At 30.9% G+C, this 20,500-nt stretch overlaps 5 protein-coding genes and 1 pseudogene across 5 annotated transcripts; 2 read left to right on the top strand and 4 right to left on the bottom strand.

Annotated features, from left to right (window-relative positions):
• Nucleotides 1-579: 579 nt before the first annotated feature.
• Nucleotides 580-1,449, top strand: LOC119615347 (annotated as a pseudogene).
• Nucleotides 1,450-3,494: 2,045 nt separating this feature from the next.
• LOC119615353 (chymotrypsin-1-like) lies at nucleotides 3,495-4,494 on the bottom strand. Its single transcript, XM_037971414.1, has one exon. The coding sequence runs from the start codon at nucleotides 4,454-4,456 to the stop codon at nucleotides 3,632-3,634; it is 825 nt and encodes a 274-aa protein (XP_037827342.1). The 5' UTR covers nucleotides 4,457-4,494; the 3' UTR covers nucleotides 3,495-3,631.
• Nucleotides 4,495-5,208: 714 nt separating this feature from the next.
• On the bottom strand, nucleotides 5,209-6,171 carry LOC119615349 (chymotrypsin-2-like). The gene has a single exon (XM_037971411.1). The coding sequence runs from the start codon at nucleotides 6,130-6,132 to the stop codon at nucleotides 5,290-5,292; it is 843 nt and encodes a 280-aa protein (XP_037827339.1). The 5' UTR covers nucleotides 6,133-6,171; the 3' UTR covers nucleotides 5,209-5,289.
• Nucleotides 6,172-9,370: 3,199 nt separating this feature from the next.
• LOC119615352 (chymotrypsin-1-like) lies at nucleotides 9,371-10,327 on the top strand. The gene has a single exon (XM_037971413.1). The coding sequence runs from the start codon at nucleotides 9,407-9,409 to the stop codon at nucleotides 10,250-10,252; it is 846 nt and encodes a 281-aa protein (XP_037827341.1). The 5' UTR covers nucleotides 9,371-9,406; the 3' UTR covers nucleotides 10,253-10,327.
• A 1,710-nt stretch (nucleotides 10,328-12,037) lies between these two features.
• LOC119615348 (chymotrypsin-2) lies at nucleotides 12,038-12,959 on the bottom strand. Its single transcript, XM_037971410.1, has one exon. The coding sequence runs from the start codon at nucleotides 12,854-12,856 to the stop codon at nucleotides 12,053-12,055; it is 804 nt and encodes a 267-aa protein (XP_037827338.1). The 5' UTR covers nucleotides 12,857-12,959; the 3' UTR covers nucleotides 12,038-12,052.
• Nucleotides 12,960-17,315: 4,356 nt separating this feature from the next.
• On the bottom strand, nucleotides 17,316-18,393 carry LOC119615350 (chymotrypsin-2-like). The gene has a single exon (XM_037971412.1). The coding sequence runs from the start codon at nucleotides 18,328-18,330 to the stop codon at nucleotides 17,389-17,391; it is 942 nt and encodes a 313-aa protein (XP_037827340.1). The 5' UTR covers nucleotides 18,331-18,393; the 3' UTR covers nucleotides 17,316-17,388.
• Nucleotides 18,394-20,500: the final 2,107 nt, after the last annotated feature.

Below are 20,500 nucleotides of genomic sequence, written 5' to 3'. Positions count from 1 at the left end.
TTAGTTAGTTAGTTAGTTAGTTAGTTAGTTAGTTAGTTAGTTAGTTAGTTAGTTAGTTAGTTAGTTAGTTAGTTAGTTAGTTAGTAGTTAGTTAGTAGTTAGTAGATAGTTAGTTAGAACCGTTAGGTATGGAACAGAAAGACATTATAAATCGTTCATTATTCAACTGGGTATTTTAAAAAGGGGGACTTCGGTAAGTTGTGTTTCATAGTTTGTAAACCGTTTATAACGACCCATAACTTTTGTGGTCTAAGACAAATATTCGATGTGTTACGAACAAAATGATTCAAAAACATGGATTGTATATTGGATTGTATATAGGGAGTAATTTAGGCATACAACCTTTAAATCCTGAAAGAAAGATAACTGAAATCAACAAGTAAATAATAATACACAAAAGTAGTAATATTACTTATATCATAAAACTTGCAGTCAGCAAATAAATACCTAATTTATATACCGACGCTATTAAATGATATTATCATTCCGTATCTAATCGAAGCATTCGATTACCATTCCCCTCTTGAATTGAAAAAAATACTACTTAAATAGGACCATAGCTATAACAAAACTTTAGACATGAAGTTCAATACCAATATACTCTTGGCAGTAGTAGTCTACCTACTAGTTCTAACAAATGCTAAAGCTAAACGAATCAAACATAATAAATCAACACAAACATTTTCTGGACGTGTTGTGGGTGGTTCTACAGCCAAGAAGGTTCTGTTCCTTATCAAGTTTCCTTGCAGGAAGGTGGTGGCCATTTGTGTGGAGGAGCCATAATAGATCAGGAATGGATTATAACAGCCGCTCATTGTGTATCCTATAGTGAACCTGAAGAACTCAGTATTTTAACTGGTACCCAAGATCTTACAAAACCCGGAGTGTTTTATCATGTCAAACGCATTTATGTACATTGCAATTACGACAATCCCAGTATGCATAATGATATAGCATTACTACATCTAAATACCAGTATCTATTTTAATGAAAAAACTCAAGCTGTCAAATTACCGACGAAACCCTTAAACGATGGCGATGAAGTTGTGCTCACCGGTTGGGGTACCGAAGAACCTTGGGGCAATGCACCAGAACGTTTTGAAAAAAGTTGATTTGAAATTTTTAGAACATGAACGCTGTAAAGAAGCTCTGGAGTATGATCCCGACTTAGATGTCGGTCATATTTGTACTTTTACCAAATATGGTGAGGGAGCATGTCATGGTGATTCTGGTGGTCCATTAGTTAGTAATGGCAACTTGGTGGGTATAGTCAATTGGGGTTATCCCTGTGCCATTGGCTATCCTGATGCCTTTGCAAGTCCATATTTTTATTATGATTGGATCCGTAGTACTATGAGTGGTAATGCAAATTGTTTGAATAGAAAAATGAAGGAATTTTAAAGATTGAATTTTATTGGTTATATTCAGCAAAATAAATGCTAAAAAAAACTTTTATTTTATAAAAATTATTTATCAATCTTGGGCGTTTGAATTTGAATCATAGATTTAAGATTTTAGGATTTAAATCCAAATTTCGATTCGGTATTATATACATACATTAAGAAAAGTCTAGACTCTAGAGTAAAAGCTATTATTAAGAGATGTTTTTAATATAAAATTAAATATAAAAAATTTTGAAAAATTTTAAAATCTCTTTTCTAATTTTTTGAATAAACGCTAATTATCTTTTTAATAGAAAATTTCCGAAAATTATATTTTTTATACAAATTTTTAGAAAAATTTTCTATTTTTATACAAAATTTTAGAAAAATTGTCTTTTTTCTAAAAAAATTTCGAAAAATTATCGTTTTTTATAGAAAATTTTCGAAGAATTGTCTTTTATATAAGATTTTTTGAAAAATTCTCTTTTAGAAAAAAACGCTTTTTATAGAATATTTTTGAAAAATAGTTTTTTTTTATAGAAAATATTCTTTTTTATAAAATATTTTCGAAAAAATTGTCGTTTTTTATAGAAAATTTTTGAAAAATTGTCTTTATATAAAAAATTTTCGAAAAATTGCAATTTTTTTATGGAAAATTTTCGAAAAATTGCCATTTTTTATAGAAAAATTGCAATTTTTTTAAAGAAAATTTTCTTAAAATTGACTTCTTTTTATAGAAAATTTTCGTAAAATTGTCTTCTTTTTATAAAAATTTTCGTAAAATTGTCTTCTTTTTATAGAAATTTTTCGTAAAATTGTCTTCTTTTTATAAAAAATTTTCGTAAAATTGTCTTCTTTTTATAGATATTTTCGAAAAATCCTTTCTATTTATAGTAAATTTTTGAAAAAATCTCTTTTTTATAGAAAATTCTCCTTTTTATAGAAAATTTTTGAAAAATTCTCCTTTTTATAGAAAATTTTAAAAAAATTCTCTTTTATTATAGAAAATTTTCGAAAAATTCTCTTTTATTATAGAAAATTTTCGAAAAATTCCCTTTTATTATAGAAAATCTTCGAAAAATTCTCTTTTTTTATAAAAAATTTTCGAAAAATTCTCTTTTTTATAGAAAAATTTCGTAAAATTATCTTTTTTTATAGACAATTTTCGTAAAATTATCTTTTTTATAGAAAATTTCCGAAATTCTCTTTTTATAGATATTTTTCGGAAAATCCTCTCTATTTATAGAAATTTTTTTAAAATTTCTCCTTTTTATAGAAAATATTCGAAAAATTCTTATTTTTATAGAAAATTTTCGAAAATTCTCCTTTTTACAGAAAATTTTCGAAAAATTCTCTTTTATTAAAGAAAATTTTCGAAAATTCTTTTCTTATAGAAATGTTACGAAACGTTCTATTTTTTCTATAAAAATAGAATTTTGTTTCGAAAAATTCTCTTTTTTTTAGAAAATTTTCGAAAAATTATCTTTTTTTATAGAATATTTTCGTAAAATTGTCTTTTTTTTATAGAATATTTTCGTAAAATTGTCTGTTTTACAGAAAATTTACGAAAAATTGTCTTTTTTTTAATTTTTTAAAAACTTTTTATAGATATTTTTCGGAAAATCCTCTCTATTTATAGAAATTTTTTTAAAATTTCTCCTTTTTATAGAAAATATTCGAAAAATTCTTATTTTTATAGAAAATTTTCAAAAAATTTTCCTTTTTTATAAAAATTTTCGAAAAATTGTCTTTTTTAGAAAATTTTGTTAAGAATTGTCTTTTTTATAGAAAATTTTTGAAAAATTCTCCTTTTTAAGAAATTTTTTGAAAAATCCTCTCCATTTATACAAAATTTTCGAAAAATTCTCATTTTATAGAAAATTTTTTTAAAATTCTTTCTATTAATAGAACATTTTCGGAAGTATATCTATTTTTTTATAGAAAATTTTCGAAAAGTTCTCTCTTTTTATAGTAAAATTTCAAAAATTTATCTTTTTTATAGAAATTTCCGAAAATTTCTCTTTTTTTATAGAATACTTTCTAAAAATTCTCATTTTATGGTAAATTCTATAAAAATTTTATTTTATACAAAAATTCTTAATTGATTTTTTTTTCAGAAAAATTGTTTTTATTAGAAATTAAAAAAATGTTTATCGATTTTTACATATATAACAGTAAAAACATTTTGAAATTATTACAATATCATATAATTATTATTTAATTCTCATGACTCGTTCTTACACAACTATTTAAAAAGGATAATTACTAGCACTACAATGACATGTTTTACATTTACCCTTCCAAGTACTCTGGGTCCTACGTATCCAATCTCTATAATAATAAACACTAGCATGAGCATCTGGAAGGCCAGTGGCACAAGGCATACCCCAATTGACCAGACCCACCAAGTAACCATTGCTTACTAAGGGGCCACCAGAATCACCATGACAAGAACCTTCACCTTCTCGGGTAAATGTACAGATGTGACCAACATCTAACATTTCTTGCATTTCGCCTTCATGCCTTTGGCTGCATTCTTGATAAGAAATGAATTTTGTAGACAATTTTTGTAATTCTTCAGGACCCTCGCCGCCAAACTCTAAATTACCCCAGCCAGTGAGTAAAACATTATCGCCCGGCTGCATAGGTTTCTCGGGCAATGGGACTGCTTGTGTTTTCTCATCAAATTTAATGGTGCCATTAATATGTATTAAGGCAATGTCATTGTGATACATGGGATTATTGTAGTTACAATGAGTCCAAAATTCATCTACTTCATACACAGCACCAGGTTCAAAATATTTATTTGTGCCAGTTATAATTCTTAGATAAGTGGGATTGTAACCATCTACACAATGAGCGGCGGTTAAAACCCATTCAGCTCCAATTATAGCACCACCACACATATGACCGCCATATATGCCCTGTAAAGAGATTTGATAGGGAGCCTCTCCTACTTTAGCCGCTTCTCCACCCACTACACGTCCTTCCCTGGAATGTTTTTGGCCTACAAAATGTACGGCATTCGTTAACGTTAATCCTAATAGGAACAATATTACCACTTGGGATTTCATGCTGGATACTAAATTTTGTGTGTTAAGTGTTAAATGGTCTTAAACTAATTGAAATACAATTCTTTCAGGAAAATGGTTTAAAGTCAAAATAAATCTTTTATCGCGAATATCTAACGATATAAACGATAACTTAATTTCCATGTTATAAAAACTGATTAATATATTTTTATTTTCGATTTTATGAATACAATGGTAAATGACCGATTTTCGATATAATCAGTAGATTTTTTTAATGACTAATTATAAAATTAGTGTTCATAAATTGTGTTTGTCATAAACAAAACTTCGACCTACATAGTCGCGTGTAAAGAACACCGAAATGTTCGGTATTAATTGACTGCTATTCTATTTAATAGAACCTTTTTTTTAATTTCTTTTTCATAGAAAAGTTTTGAAAAATTATCTTTTTTAATAAAAAAAAATTTGAAAAATTCTCTTTTTATTTATAGGAAAAATGTATCCTTTATTTATAGGGAAAATTCTCCTTTTATAAAAAATTTAAATTTTTTTTTAAGAAAATTTTCATAAATTTTTTGATATTTTTTTTTAAGAAAATTTTCAAAAATTCTCGTTTTTATAGAAAATTAAAAAAGGCCATTTTTATAAATATTTTTTTTTTTTGAAAAATTCTAATCTACAGAAAATTTTTAAAAAATTTTCTTTTTTATAGAAAATTTTCAAATTTTTTCAATATGTAAAATTCTCTTTGAAGTCTGTTTTATTAAAAATTTTCGACAAATTATCTTTTTAAATGAAAATAAATAACATATTTTATTTGAAACTTAAACAAAAATATAACTACATATAAACCACAGTATCAGGTCCCCTAAAATTCAGTCTCTCTGTATATGACATTGATTTAAAGCCCGTTGTATAAAATCATAATAGTAAACTGTACTGGCATGCATATCTGGTTTTCCAAGTGCGCAGGGAGCTCCCCAGTTTACTAGGCCCACCAGCTTTTCCTTGTGCACTAAAGGTCCTCCCGAATCGCCATTACAAGCCCCTTCTCCCTCTTGTGTAAGAGAACAAATATGTCCCACATCTACACCCTCATCATCGTCCCACAAACGTTTACATTCCGTATGAGGCACAAAATTCAATGAAATCTTTTGCAACATCTCAGGAGGTTCACCATTTAAGCGTGTAGCACCCCAACCGGTTAAGGTTAAAATATCTCCATCTTTTAAAACCTCTCGAGACAATTCGATTTTATTGGTTAAATTATCAAACTGTAGAGGTTCATTCAGTCTTGCAGCTGCTATATCATTGTGATAAAATATCGGTTTGTCATGCCTACAATGGGGTATGGCTAATACCATTTGACGTACAACACCCGGTTTATGCCAATTATTGGTTCCCGCGATAACACGTAAAACATCTAAAGGATAATCTTCAACACAATGGGCAGCCGTTAAAATCCACTGTTCATCGATAATGACACCACCACACAAATGTGAACCAAATATTGATTGTATTGACACTTGATAGGGTGCAAAACCCACTTCGGCCACTTCACCACCAACAATACGACCACCGTTTATGACTACATCTTCGGTATTTAGATAAGATTTATGGATACGTTTACCATAGGAAGATGGCCAATAATTGAACGATAAAAATATTATGACACTTAAATGATAAAATTTTATGACTTTAGCACAATGGAAAATCATTTTCTTTTCGTTGTTAAAATTTTGTACTTTTTATATTATTGCTTTAATGGAAGCCATTAAATAAAATATAATTTAAACAGCTCATATTTATATGTTTTAGGTTCTTAGGAAAAAATGCCGACAATTGTTTTTATTATGACCCAATTATAAATTTTATCTTCTTGCAAATTATTAATATTTTAGCCAATATACTAACTATAATTATAATTAAATTAACACAAATTTCAAAAATTACTTGGTCATTGTTTTGGTCATTTCAACGTTTTGTTGGAATTTACTGCGCATTTTCTACGCATTTCTTAATTTTCAAATCTTTATGACTTACAGTAATTATTTTCGAATTATTATGATAATTTTTAAATGTAAACAAAGTAAAATAAAAAATAATTATTGGGGAAGAGAAGTTAGGAATGCATTCTAATTTGTCTAATAAACGATACTAACGATATCCTAAGTTTAAGTTTTACCTATATTACTAACGGGCTCAAGGTGCACTTTTATGTTTTATTAAAATTGTAAGGAAATTAAATGGTCTGATTGTTTTATGATCAGATTTTCCACAAAAGTTTTCCACTGTTGACTACTGTAATGTAATAAACGCTTTAGGTGGAATCCAAATGGAAATTTCAATTTCTAATATCTTTATGATTCTTGGTAGACTATAGACTAGGATAGTCTAGACTATAGACTAGACTATAGACTAGACTATAGACTAGACTATAGACTAGACTATAGACTAGACTATAGACTAGACTATAGACTAGACTATAGACTAGACTATAGACTAGACTATAGACTAGACTATAGACTAGACTATAGACTAGACTATAGACTAGACTATAGACTAGACTATAGACTAGACTATAGACTAGACTATAGACTAGACTATAGACTAGACTATAGACTAGACTATAGACTAGACTATAGACTAGACTATAGAATAGACTATAGACTAGACTATATAGACTATAGACTAGACTAGACTAGACTATAGACTAGACTATAGACTAGACTATAGACTAGACTATAGACTAGACTATAGACTAGACTATAGACTAGACTATAGACTAGACTATAGACTAGACTATAGACTAGACTATAGACTAGACTATAGACTAGACTATAGACTAGACTATAGACTAGACTATAGACTAGACTATAGACTAGACTATAGACTAGACTATAGACTAGACTATAGACTAGACTATAGACTAGACTATAGACTAGACTATAGACTAGACTATAGACTAGACTATAGACTAGACTATAGAATAGACTATAGACTAGACTATAGACTAGACTATAGACTAGACTATAGACTAGACTATAGACTAGACTATAGACTAGACTATAGACTAGACTATGGACTAGACTATAGACTAGACTATAGACTAGACTATAGACTAGACTATAGACTAGACTATAGACTAGAATATAGACTAGAATATAGAATAGACTATAGACTATACTATAGACTAGACTATAGACTAGACTATAGACTAGACTATAGACTAGTCTATAGACTAGACTATAGACTAGACTATAGACTAGACTATAGACTAGACTATAGACTAGACTATAGACTAGACTATAGACTAGACTATAGACTAGACTATAGACTAGACTATAGACTAGACTATAGACTAGACTATAGACTAGACTATAGACTAGACTAACTAGACGAGACTATAGACTAGACCTATAGAAGACTAGACTATAGACTAGACTATGACTAGACATAGACAGACATATAGACTAGACTAATAGACTTAGACTATAGACTAGACTATAGACTAGACTATAGACAGACTATAGACTAGACTATAGGACTAGACTATAGACTAGACTGATAGACTAGACTATAGACCTAGACTATAGACTAGACTAGAGACTAGACTATAGACCGAAGACCTATACTAAGACTAGACTATAGCTAGACTAGAATTAGACTAGACTATAGACTAGACTATAGACTAGAACCTATAAGACTAGACTATAGACTAACTAATAGACTAGAACTAGAGACTAGACTATATGACCTAGACGTATAGACTGAGACTATAATAGAACTAGACTAATAGACTAGACTATAGACTAAGAACTATAGACTAAGACTATAGACTAGAACTATAGACTAGACTATAGACTAGACTATAGACTAGAACTATAGACTAGACTATAGACTAGACTATAGACTAGACTATAGACTAGACTATAGACCCCCCCCTTAAGGAAAACTAATAGACTAGACGATAGACTAAGACTATAGACTAGGACTATAGACTAGACTATAGACTTAGACTATAGACTAGACTATAGACTAGACTATAGACTAGACTATAGACTAGACTATAGACTAGACTATAGACTAGACTATAGACTAGACTATAGACTAGACTATAGACTAGACTATAGACTAGACTATAGACTAGACTATGATAGACTATAGACTAGGACTATAGACTAGACTATAGACTAGACTATAGACTAGACTATAGACTAGACTATAGACTAGACTATAGACTAGACTATAGACTAGACTATAGACTAGACTATAGACTAGACTATAGACTAGACTATAGACTAGACTATAGACTAGAATAGACTAGACTATAGACTAGACTATAGACTAGACTATAGACTAGACTATAGACTAGACTATAGACCTAGGACTATAGACTAGACTATAGACTAGACTATAGACTAGACTATAGACTAGACTATAGACTAGACTATAGACTAGTACTATAGACTAGACTATAGACTAGACTATAGACTAGACTATAGACTAGACTATAGACTAGACTATAGACTAGACTATAGACTAGACTATAGACTAGACTATAGACTAGACTATAGACTAGTCTATAGACTAGACTATAGACTATATACTCATAGCAACTAATCAAACTGTATAGTTGCGCCACTAGATTTTAATACGACTTTCAAAGTACTACGACCCTAACCGTATGGGTACCTTTTTTACTACTAAAGGATTGCACTATAATAAAGTACGAAAAATAAAACGGCAAAGACAATTAATAACTTATCGAAGTCATTATCAAAACGGGGCATTATTTAGCAGTAAATTTATTGAATGAAACGCTTAAGAGGCATAAACTTGCTTTTATTGATACGATAAAATTTTGAATCACATACCATAAATAAAGTCTGTCGATATCCAGTGAAAGATATTGAAATTTTAAAAAACCAAAGTAAAAACCTTTTATTTCGACAATAGTACGAACAGTCTAACAGAGAAGAGCTAACAATAATGAAGTCTTTAATTTTGGTCGTTTTATGCCTGGGTGCTTTACAATTTAGCCAGGCTTTGCGTTTGAGAGATGAAGCCTATCCGGGTATAAAAAATGTGGACACCAAGGTACCAGTTACTAAAACATATCAAAAACCTCAGTCACGTATAGTGGGAGGAGAAATAGCACCCGAAGCCTATGCTCCTTGGCAGGTGTTCTTGCAAAATAAATACGGCAATCACTTTTGTGGAGGCGCTATAATAGCTGATCAATATGTGCTTACCGCTGCTAGCTGTGTAGCTGGTTTGGATAAACGTTTTATTAAGGTGGTAACCAGCACCAATGATTGGATGGGTTTAGCTTGGGAATACTATGTAGAGGACATTATTGTACACTGTAATTTTGATAAGCCTTTGTATCACAATGATATCGCTCTTATAAAAACAACCACTCTATTTGCCTACGATGATAAGACTAAAAATATTACTTTAGCGGAATTGGATGAGCTGCAGGAGGGTGAAACTTTAACCATGACTGGCTGGGGTAGTTGGGAGTTGGGTCAATATTATCCGGAAGAATTAAAGAAATTGGATGCTATGCTGATAAGTAATGACCGATGTAAGAGTATGTATAACCAATATGCCGATGATGTTGACGATGGTCATTTGTGTATTTTACCTAAAAGTGGTAATGGTGCTTGTCATGGTGATACTGGTGGTCCTTTGGTTAATTCTAAAGGCCAATTAGTAGGTATTGGTAATTGGGGTGTTCCCTGTGCTCATGGTTTTCCCGATGTTTTCGCCAAGGTGTCATTTTACAACGATTGGATAAGAACTAGTATTAAGGGTTGTTCGTTGGTGCCTTGAGATAGGGATTAATGGAAGTTTATGCTGAATAGTTAATTTGTTAATTTTAGATAATAAAAATTTTCTTATGAAAAATTGTTGTTGGTGGTTTTATTACAGTTATGTAAATATTTGAATTTAATTAATTAAGAAAGTAAATTGATATGAATTTTATTGTAAGATATTATTTATTTTGTGTGATTTTTAACCAGAAAAATTTAATCGAGTAGATTTTATAGAGTAACTAAATTTATTAGGGTAATATCAAAAAATACTTTTGTTAAAATTTCAGTCTATGACGAACCTTCATATGATGATAAAGCACAGCTAAAAGATTCCAATCTTCATATCAACGAGCTTGATCCATTCGCTGATCACTATCGTAAACATCATATCAGATCTCTAATGAATGACAAAATAAGTAAAGATCTTCCTACTACTTAATAGTAACATCGAAGTCTGGTATTAATAGTTCGCTATAATCTACAACGGGCCCTTTTAATAAAATCTTAAATTAGTAGTTTTTTAAGAGATGTACTGTCTATAATGGATTCCTTAGAACTTTAAAGATTCTAGTCTTTATAACACTGTACTTGATCCGTTTATTGACCCCTTTCAGGGGTATTAGATCCCCAAGATGTTTTTCGTCAGGAATGTGATTTTCAAGGCTGTAACGTCTGATAGATTTTTAGAATGGGCATTATTGCCCCGACTATAAATATTTTTTCATGTTGTTAATAAAAAAGTGATTTTCTGAAGGAGGGTTCAAAGATAAATATGGGCCTACCTTTATAAATTTTTGTAGAGGGATTAACGTTTACATTATAGTTATATATGAAAAATTTCATCGTTATACTAGTTATAAGTGATTTTATGAAGGGAAAAATACGGTCCGATCATAACGGAAATCGACAGTATCACTTAGACTTGTGTAAAATTCAGTTGTGCTGATAGAATATTTAATATAAGTATGAGCTCAAAAGGCCTATTTGGGGGGTACGGTTGTATGGGTTCTAGGTGAAATATTGGACCAATTCAAACCATCTTCAGTTGGCTTCGTCCTTCATCAAGGGAAGTGTACGTTCAAATTATCACAGAAGGACAGACAGATGGACAGACGGAAAATGGTTCCAAGCCGATTAATTTAAGGTGAGTCTAGCTAGGACCAATATTTTTGAGTGTTACAAACATCAGGACAAATGCATAATACCCTAACGACTATTTGTTGATATCCAAACAAATTAAACGTCTTAAAATCAGAAATTGATAAGCTTAAAGTAGAAGACCCTTCTTTCAAAGATAAACATTTTCGCTCTCTTTCGTTGGCGATCAAATAACCAAAATAAATAATTTCCAGGTCCAAATTTAGATCTTTGAGAATATGTTGTTTTTAATTCGTAATTATAAATCATGATTAGAGCTCGATTTTTAAACTTTATCAAGAATTACTCTAATACAACTCTAATATTTAAGAACATTCAAAAATCAATTTTTAGTACTATATAACTTCCTTAAATATAGCACTAACACTACTTCCATACTAACACTATGGAAATGTATGTATCGAATACAACTACATCGTTTCAAAAACGATACAAGCCGAAATATTGGGGTTTCGATCAAATAAACTGGTCAAATCAAAAATAAAAAATCTTATGTACAGTTTTATAATTATTCTTAAACATATTTATTATAATTATTTTTGTAATAAAAATTTGTTCTTTGTATATAAAAATTTTATAGAAAACTTAAAACTAAAAATTTGTTCGCTTTGGCTTTATAGTTTAAATTCAAATTCTCCTTTTAAATAAAATACTCCTCCTAACAAGCATCACCACCAGCCAATATACCACGAATCCAATCATGATAATAGGCCACACTGGCAAAGACATCGGGTCTGCCCACAGCACAGGGTTCACCCCAATTGACAACACCAACCAAGACATTATTTTCATCTACTAAAGGGCCACCAGAGTCACCATGACATGATCCCTGACCCGAAGAGGTATCCGTACAAATATGACCCTCACCCAACCAGTCGGATTTCTTAACATTCTTTGAACATTTATCATGTTCCATAAAACTTAATTGTACGGTATGTAAAATATCAGGAGTACGGCCCCATACTTTAATGCTGCCCCAACCAGAGAGGGTAAGTTTATCGCCTTCTTTCAGAGTATTGCTGGTAGCCAGTTTAATGGGTTGAGTTAGTTCATTATAGACAATAGGTTTGTTTAAGCGCACCAAGGCAATATCATTGTGATACATAGGCTTATCGTGCAAACAATGTACCTTCATATCTTCTACCAAATATTCAGCATCGGGTTTAGTCCAATTAACGGTACCGGTAACCACTTTCAAATATTGTTTAGGCCATTCCGAACAGTGAGCAGCAGTTAGAATCCATTCTGGGGCAATAATAGCGCCACCACAAACATGTTCACCAAAAGTATTTTGTATGGAAACTTGATAGGGCAATAAACCCTCTGTAGCCTCAGAGCCGCCAATAATACGTGTCTCTATTAATTGGCGTTGCAGTTTTTGCAATTGTTCTTGTGGTATACCGCGGCCTTCACAGCTCAATATAGCCGCACAACTCAATAAAATAGTAATAAACACTTTCATTTTGATTATTTTAATTCTGTTTGATACACTTGTGTTCTAGTTAATTATTTTTGGTTAATTTCAATCTAAATTACTTTTCACTTGAAGGTTTTCTTGCAAAATGTTTATTGATTCTTTAAAAACTTTTACTTTTATAGACTCTTTCAAAATTTCTCACTACTTAAATGGGCTACCGAAATTATTGATAAACCCCGAACTAATGATAAAGTAGATCGTAAAAAAAAGAACCGTTAATCAGTTATTTTTTTCCCGAATAATACCAACTAATACCAATACATTACAAACGGTAGCTGCTAAAAGTCAGCATGCGGTAGCAATTTTCTGATAATTTTTCACAGAATTTTTAATACCGAGTATTGTTTAGAACTCTACGGTCGTTTAGTCTAGTGAAAACTTCCAAAGTAGTTTAAAGTATTGTGATTAGATAATATTTCTTTAACAGTTGTTGTTGGTTTGTTTTAAGTTCTAATGAAATGTTTACTAATTTATATTTCTTATTTTTGCAAAATGTTTGTTATTGAAAAGACAACAATAAATTAGTCATTTTTTTAGAATTAAAGATTATGATTAATACACTAGTCGTACTATTATTAAGTAATCTAGGGGGAAACCAAACAATGCGTGTGTTATGGGCAGACTGTTTAAAGTCCAAGCAAAAATTTGGTCATACTTTGCAATTGTCACGTTAATGTTATAAATAATAATTTTTAATTAAATAATAATAAGTATTGAATTAGATTTCTTAATCTTATGGCAGCGTCTAGACATTTATAATTATGGATCTAAATTAAGACCTAGAAACCAATAGATTTTATTTAATGATATTATTAATGTCTGTGGTTAGGGTAGGAGTAGATTTGCTATTGATTTTAGTTGGATGAAAATAATTTTTAGGACATTTATTTTAATGACTTTTGAATTTGATTTGAAGCCATAAAAAGATCACTAAGCAGATCACAAGAGTCTTTCACTTCTAATCAATAAAGCTCCCTGGGATTTGATCCATACGGTATGAAGATTTCTTCTTCCTAAAAACATCATGTTTGTGGACGTTGTATTCTCCTAAAAACTGTTCGTTTAATAATAGATCACTGATCTGCCTACAAAGGTCGGTTAATTTTGATTCATACGCTTCTAAGAATTCCTTTTCATAATCTAATCATAATTATGCATCTGTGGCATCTCGATTCTGGATACGATTAAGTTTAACTACTAACTAACTAACTAACTAACTAACTAACTAACTAACTAACTAACTAACTAACTAACTAACTAACTAACTAACTAACTAACTAACTAACTAACTAACTAACTAACTAACTAACTAACTAACTAACTAACTAACTAACTAACTAACTAACTAACTAACTAACTAACTAACTAACTAACTAACTAACTAACTAACTAACTAACTAACTAACTAACTAACTAACTAACTAACTAACTAACTAACTAACTAACTAACTACTAACTAACTAACTAACTAACTAACTAACTAACTAACTAACTAACTAACTAACTAACTAACTAACTAACTAACTAACTAACTAACTAACTAACTAACTAACTAACTAACTAACTAACTACTAACTAACTAACTAACTAACTAACTAACTAACTAACTAACTAACTAACTAACTAACTAACTAACTAACTAACTAACTAACTAACTAACTAACTAACTAACTAACTAACTAACTACTAACTACTAACTAACTAACTAACTAACTAACTAACTAACTAACTAACTAACTAACTAACTAACTAACTAACTAACTAACTAACTAACTAACTAACTAACTAACTAACTAACTAACTAACTAACTAACTAACTAACTAACTAACTAACTAACTAACTAACTAACTAACTAACTAACTAACTAACTAACTAACTAACTAACTAACTAACTAACCAACTAACTAACTATCTTACTAACTAACTAAATTTTGTATGATCAGCTTCGACATCCATATGAACAAAAGTTGGCAAAATGGGCACCCTACCTATAGTGGGCGTGCCACTACCAATAGAGGGAGTGATACCTCCTATAGGAATTAAATATTAAAATTCGTTTATCTGAAAAACTATTACAGCTAAAATTCTACAATTTTGGTCGAAATACTTTGATGTCTTATGAACATTTGGGTTATACATTGGTTGGCTTGATTTTAGGGGCGTGGTACTTTCCATATGAACATTTGGGAAAAAATGTGCGGCCTGTCATTAGGGAGGATTGGCACCTCCTAACTAATTAAGTACAAAAATTCTCGTATATCTGGGAAACTGTTAGAGCTAGAATCCTTAAATTTTGCACGAAAAACTCTGACATAATGTGCGGCCTGTCATTAGGGAGGATTGGCACCTCCTAACTAATTAAGTACAAAAATTCGTATATCTGGAAAACTGTTAGAGCTAGAAACTTAAAAAATCCTAGAGTCAGTTTTTATTTATATATACGTATATTGATTTTATGGTAACAAAGCACAGTGGGTATAGTTAGTATAACTATAAAAATATATTTTGATTTTTTTTTTTATTTTTGCTATACTTACTATATATTTTTCTCAAGTTTCATAGGAATCGGTCGAAAACTACGGTTTCAAGAAAGTTTCCCAATACCGCTTAATTTGACTTTGATCTTCAAACATTTATGGGTTAAAATTATTTGATTTTTTTTTAACAATACCAACTAAGAAATTATTTTCATTAGAAAAGGGCTCGAGACTCACCATACAGTTTCCCTGACATGATGAGGCATCAGTCAAAATATTCCCCTTTTCCAAATTTAAACATTTTCATATTCCTTGTAGTTTAGTTGCACAGAATATAAAATTTCGGGAGAACGGCCTCATAGTTTAATAGATCTCAATAGTGGCCAATTCCTGTAAGATTTCTTTAATTTGATCAAGTAATTGCCTTAAACTAGAAAATTCCTAATTACTTCTTATTTCACTTGTTTTTCAAAAACTAACACGCTTAAGCCAAATGCAAAATAAAAGTACAAAGTTTTTTTGTTAATAGTTTTCTTTAGAAAATTTCAAAGGTCTCCTCAAGTCGTCTATAGTTTTATCAATTTCTTATTTTTTTTTTTTTACTTTCACTAAACCAACAAGCCATAATTTTTGCTTATTTTCCATGAGTAGAGATTTTTTTCGCCATTATAATCATTTAATTTTAAAAGTCATAAAGATTATGATTTAAACAAAAAACATTTTATATAGAGATTTGATAAAAAAATAATGTACAAAATAAGATAATAAATTAATATTGTTTAGATTTTCATTCATGAAATTCCCTGGGCAAATTGATTTAACAGATTATTGATATGCATATATGCAGACATATTATTTATTAGTCCACCTGCATTTAAATTTTGATAACTGCATAGAATTTATTTTACTATGTATTAGAAATATGATTTTTGAAATTATTTTTGCACAATATTTTTGTATAAAAAATATACTGGTTGTTGATAAACATGTTCTCGTTTTTGATTTGAAATTTTTATTGATTTTTTGAATGTATTTGTTAGAGAATTGATTATATGGGGCTTAGAAACTTTTATTTTTGAAAATAATTCGTTATCTCTTCAACTATTGAATTATCACAACGAAATTTCACATGTGTAGAGATGAGATATTATGAAGTTTACCGACACTTGTAGGTGATGGGGGCCTCAATGTTGGTCACCTCGGGTATTTTTTAAAAAATTTCCAAAAATACATTTATGATCTGAATGAGATGAAATGTAAAACATAATAACTCCTTGAAAAGGTCTACAAAAACTGGTTTATATGTGTTGGTTATCTCTTTTGCTTTAAGAGTTATTTACGTTTAATATTTGGTATTCTTAAATTTTGCCGTATTTTTTAGATTTTTTCCCCAAAAAGTTCCAATATTCTTCAGGACTATATAAAAAATGTATATGATTCAGAAAGAGAACTTAATGCGTAAGCGTGTTAAATAAAATTTTACTCATCTAAGCAGACAAAGCCCCCACCAGCCCCATCCAAACTTTGGCAAATTTGAAGGATAAAATCTTAAAATGCAAAGCAACGATCCACATAATAGCTCTATATTTATATGGACCTATATAGTCCTTAATTATATCCGAAGTCATTTTACTATCACACTGTTAATAACGTCACAGTTGGCACTTTTATCGAAAAACTAATTTTTTAGAAGACATTTTTTCCGCTTTAGGAATTTCGGTAATTTTATATAGAAAATGAGAATACTGGTAACGGTGTTATTTTAGAAAGATTTGGATCTGTGTATATCCAAAATTTGGTTCCGATAATTTTATCCTTTCAAAATTTTGTATTTGAGATTTTAAAAAATCTCGAATGCTCTTTTTATAATTTGCAACCAAATTTCGCTTATTAGTCCTGCCCCTGAAAAGCAGTTTGGTCCGAAAACCGACTTTTTTTGTTGCATAAAATAAACTAAAAACTAATATTTTAATTCAAATCTTTTGTTAACTTTTATTTCAACTTAGACTTAAGCATTAATACCTAAAAGGAATAATTATTTATTCTTTCTCTTTCTCCTTTTCAGGCTGCTTTTCTCCCTCTTTTTCACCTTCCTTTTCACCCTCCTTTTCCTCCTCCTTCTCTTCCTCCTCTTCCTTACCACAGGCCTTCAGGTGAGTACGTATGAAATCATGATAATAGGAAATTCTAGCATGAGCATCTGGCAAACCCTTAGCACAAGGGCGGCCCCAATTCACTAAAGCCACCAATTTGCCATTATGAACCAAAGGACCACCACTGTCACCGTGACAAGCACCCTTACCCTTGTCATTAAAGGTACACAAATGACCCACATCTACCCAAGTGGTATTATCATGAGCAGCACGACACTCATTAAATGGAACATATTTAACTTTTAAAGTTTGTAATTTAGTAGGAACTTCACCACCCAACGATAGAGTACCCCAACCGGTTAACACCAATTCATCGTCTTCCTTTAAGGGTTCATGATCATATTCCACCGCCTGGGTATGATTATCGAACACAATGCTGTCATTCAAATGCAACAAAGCAATATCATTCGCATAGGGAGGACTATTATAGCTGCAGTGCATTTCTATACGATCCACATAGTAATATTTTTCGGTATGATTTTTAAGATTTTGGGTACCCGTTAAGATCTTTAGTTTCTCCGGTTTATTGCCGGCCACACAATGAGAGGCTGTAATAATCCAACGTTTATCAATAATGGCACCACCACAGAAATGTCTACCCTTAAGAGACTGCAAAGAAACTTGATAGGGTGCTAGGTCTTCGGGTGCCTCCTCACCACCCACAATACGATTTGTGGTAAATTGTGGCGGATATAGTATATCAGCTTCCCCTGCAGCACTGGGTGCCGTTACAGCAGCAGTTTCTATAGTTTGCCAATATGCCACTGACACCAATAAAAATGTGCAAATTGCGGGCACCGATGAACACTTTCTTCCGCTGCCGAACATTTTGTATCCGCAGTTGAACGTTAACTAAGTTCTCATTTCCCTTTGACCATGGCTTTATATACTCATGTGAGTTTCTTCTGTAAAGTTTCTTTATAGGTTTTGTAAAGAACTTTTACTTTAAATTAAAGTACATACAACCTAAACCTTATTGATGATTCTCGTTGGGTTTCTTAGCCAGCCCATGTTTTTTTTTTTTTGTTTCTTCGCTTGTCATGCCAGTCACGTCAGTTACAGCTCATTATAAAAAAGTGTCTGTTTTCAGAGACCGCATGCAAGTCAGCAAAGCGCTTCATCTATTTATGGAGTGTCTGCTTAATATGGTGGTTTATTGTGTTTAGTGAGTGCGTGATCCTGCTGCGCTTGCGCTGTTAATGTTCATGTATTTATGCGTATTTTGTTTTAATAAATTATTTACTTTAATGTAAACGATTGTCAGGCGTTATCGGGTCATTAGCATGTCAGGTACGATTGTTTTAAATTGTTATTTTGTTTGTTAAATTTGTTGTTAAATTTACACCTTTTTGCTTTATAAGGTGTTTGAAGTTAATTGTGTTTGTAGTTCAAGTGCAATTGTGATAGATAATTTGTTTAAATTAAAACTGTTTAAATGGAAAATATGATGAGATATCAAAAAATATTCGACAAACTACAAGAACATTATAATTTACATATTAAACGGACTTCCGGGACACTTTTTTGTTACTACTCTGCTGATATGCAGTCTTTAGTTATATTATGCTTTCGAAAATATTTAGGTCTAGAAATTTTTTGAAATCTGAACTAATTACCCAGAATGGTTTAAAAACTTCATATATTAAGATCTAAAGTGTTTTCGAGATGATTGACAATTATAGGTGATCGTGGTCGGCATGGGGATCACTGGGTAGTCCAATGAAGTTTTTATTTACTTAAATTACGGTTGTATGGGGCTATACGAAATAATGGACCGATTTAAACAGTTTTCAATATGCTTCGTCATTGGGTCAAAAGAAGAGTATATACTAAATTTCATCCAATTGTCTTGAAAATTGCGACATGGACACACAGACGGACGGACGGACTCATTACATTAAGGTGGGTGTAGAACCAATATTTTTAGGTGTTACAAACATCAACACAAACCCATAATGCCCTCCCCACTATAGTGGTGTAGGGTATAAAAAATTCAAACTTAAATATCTCTTAATGCTAAAGAGATAACACACACATGGAAACGTAGTTTTTGTAGATCTTCACAAGGAGTAGTTATATTATAAATTTCAGCTCATTCAGATCATACATTTTTAGTGATTTAAAGAAAAATGAATACCCTAGGTGACCAAGTTTGAGGGGCTACACACTGCCCCCCATTCCGCCCACGATCACCCACAACTGTTAATCAACACGAAAACACCTCAGCTCCAAACATGTGAAATATCCTTGTTATATATCCAATAGTTTCAGAGATACCTTATTAATTCCAAAATAAAAGTTTCTAAACCACTGTGCGACTAATTAATTATTGAAAAATACCTCTATACAGTTTCAATCCGATGAGATACATATAGTTTAGCCAATTATGCCTCAGTTAAAGTAATGTGAGTTGGCAACATTTTCCTTTGAGATATCGTGACCTTCTGGGTTTCTTTCTAACTATCCTATACCTGCACCACTTTCCAAATTGAAACTGTACTCGTTTTTTGACTCCCTTCGTAGCCATTTTTAACGCTGCTAATATCGACGATAAATACTTAAGGGAACAGTCAATCTAACAACAATCTCAACTCCTATATTATAAGAATGATATGTCTCCGGTTTAAGAAATACTCTATCAGTCTACACTGAGAGGCTATGTCTCATAAATTTTCCTTAATAAACTTTGCTTCTAAGATTTTCTGTGAGGGCTCTTCATATTTCTCCTCTTTACGTTGTCGACCATGAAATCCGTAGGTTGAGTTCACAACCTTAGGGGCACGATGTATATACCCCGAGGTTTCACTCTGCAAATAACTAAATGTATCGAAGACCATGGTGTCCAGTAAATAATTCTGAAATTGTTTTATGTTCGACCTTATTAAGCGAAAATATCTTTTGGGATCTTCTCACTGACAGTCCTATTCATGGGAAAAGTCAGCCAATGACAAACCTAACCATTTATGTTAATAAAATCCTGAGCGATATAGATCAATAT

Source organism: Lucilia sericata, unplaced genomic scaffold, assembly GCF_015586225.1.
Source record: "Lucilia sericata isolate MDLA Ls3-8-SP2 unplaced genomic scaffold, ASM1558622v1 Contig005018F_arrow, whole genome shotgun sequence".
Lineage (NCBI taxonomy): Eukaryota > Metazoa > Arthropoda > Insecta > Diptera > Calliphoridae > Lucilia > Lucilia sericata.
This window is presented reverse-complemented; position numbering and strand designations above follow the sequence as displayed.

Excerpts from the sequence above, each read along its gene's own strand:
- LOC119615353 (XM_037971414.1), bottom strand. The coding sequence starts at position 4,456 with ATGAAATCCCAAGTGGTAATATTGTTCCTATTAGGATTAACGTTAACG.
- LOC119615349 (XM_037971411.1), bottom strand. The coding sequence starts at position 6,132 with ATGATTTTCCATTGTGCTAAAGTCATAAAATTTTATCATTTAAGTGTC.
- LOC119615352 (XM_037971413.1), top strand. The coding sequence starts at position 9,407 with ATGAAGTCTTTAATTTTGGTCGTTTTATGCCTGGGTGCTTTACAATTT.
- LOC119615348 (XM_037971410.1), bottom strand. The coding sequence starts at position 12,856 with ATGAAAGTGTTTATTACTATTTTATTGAGTTGTGCGGCTATATTGAGC.
- LOC119615350 (XM_037971412.1), bottom strand. The coding sequence starts at position 18,330 with ATGTTCGGCAGCGGAAGAAAGTGTTCATCGGTGCCCGCAATTTGCACA.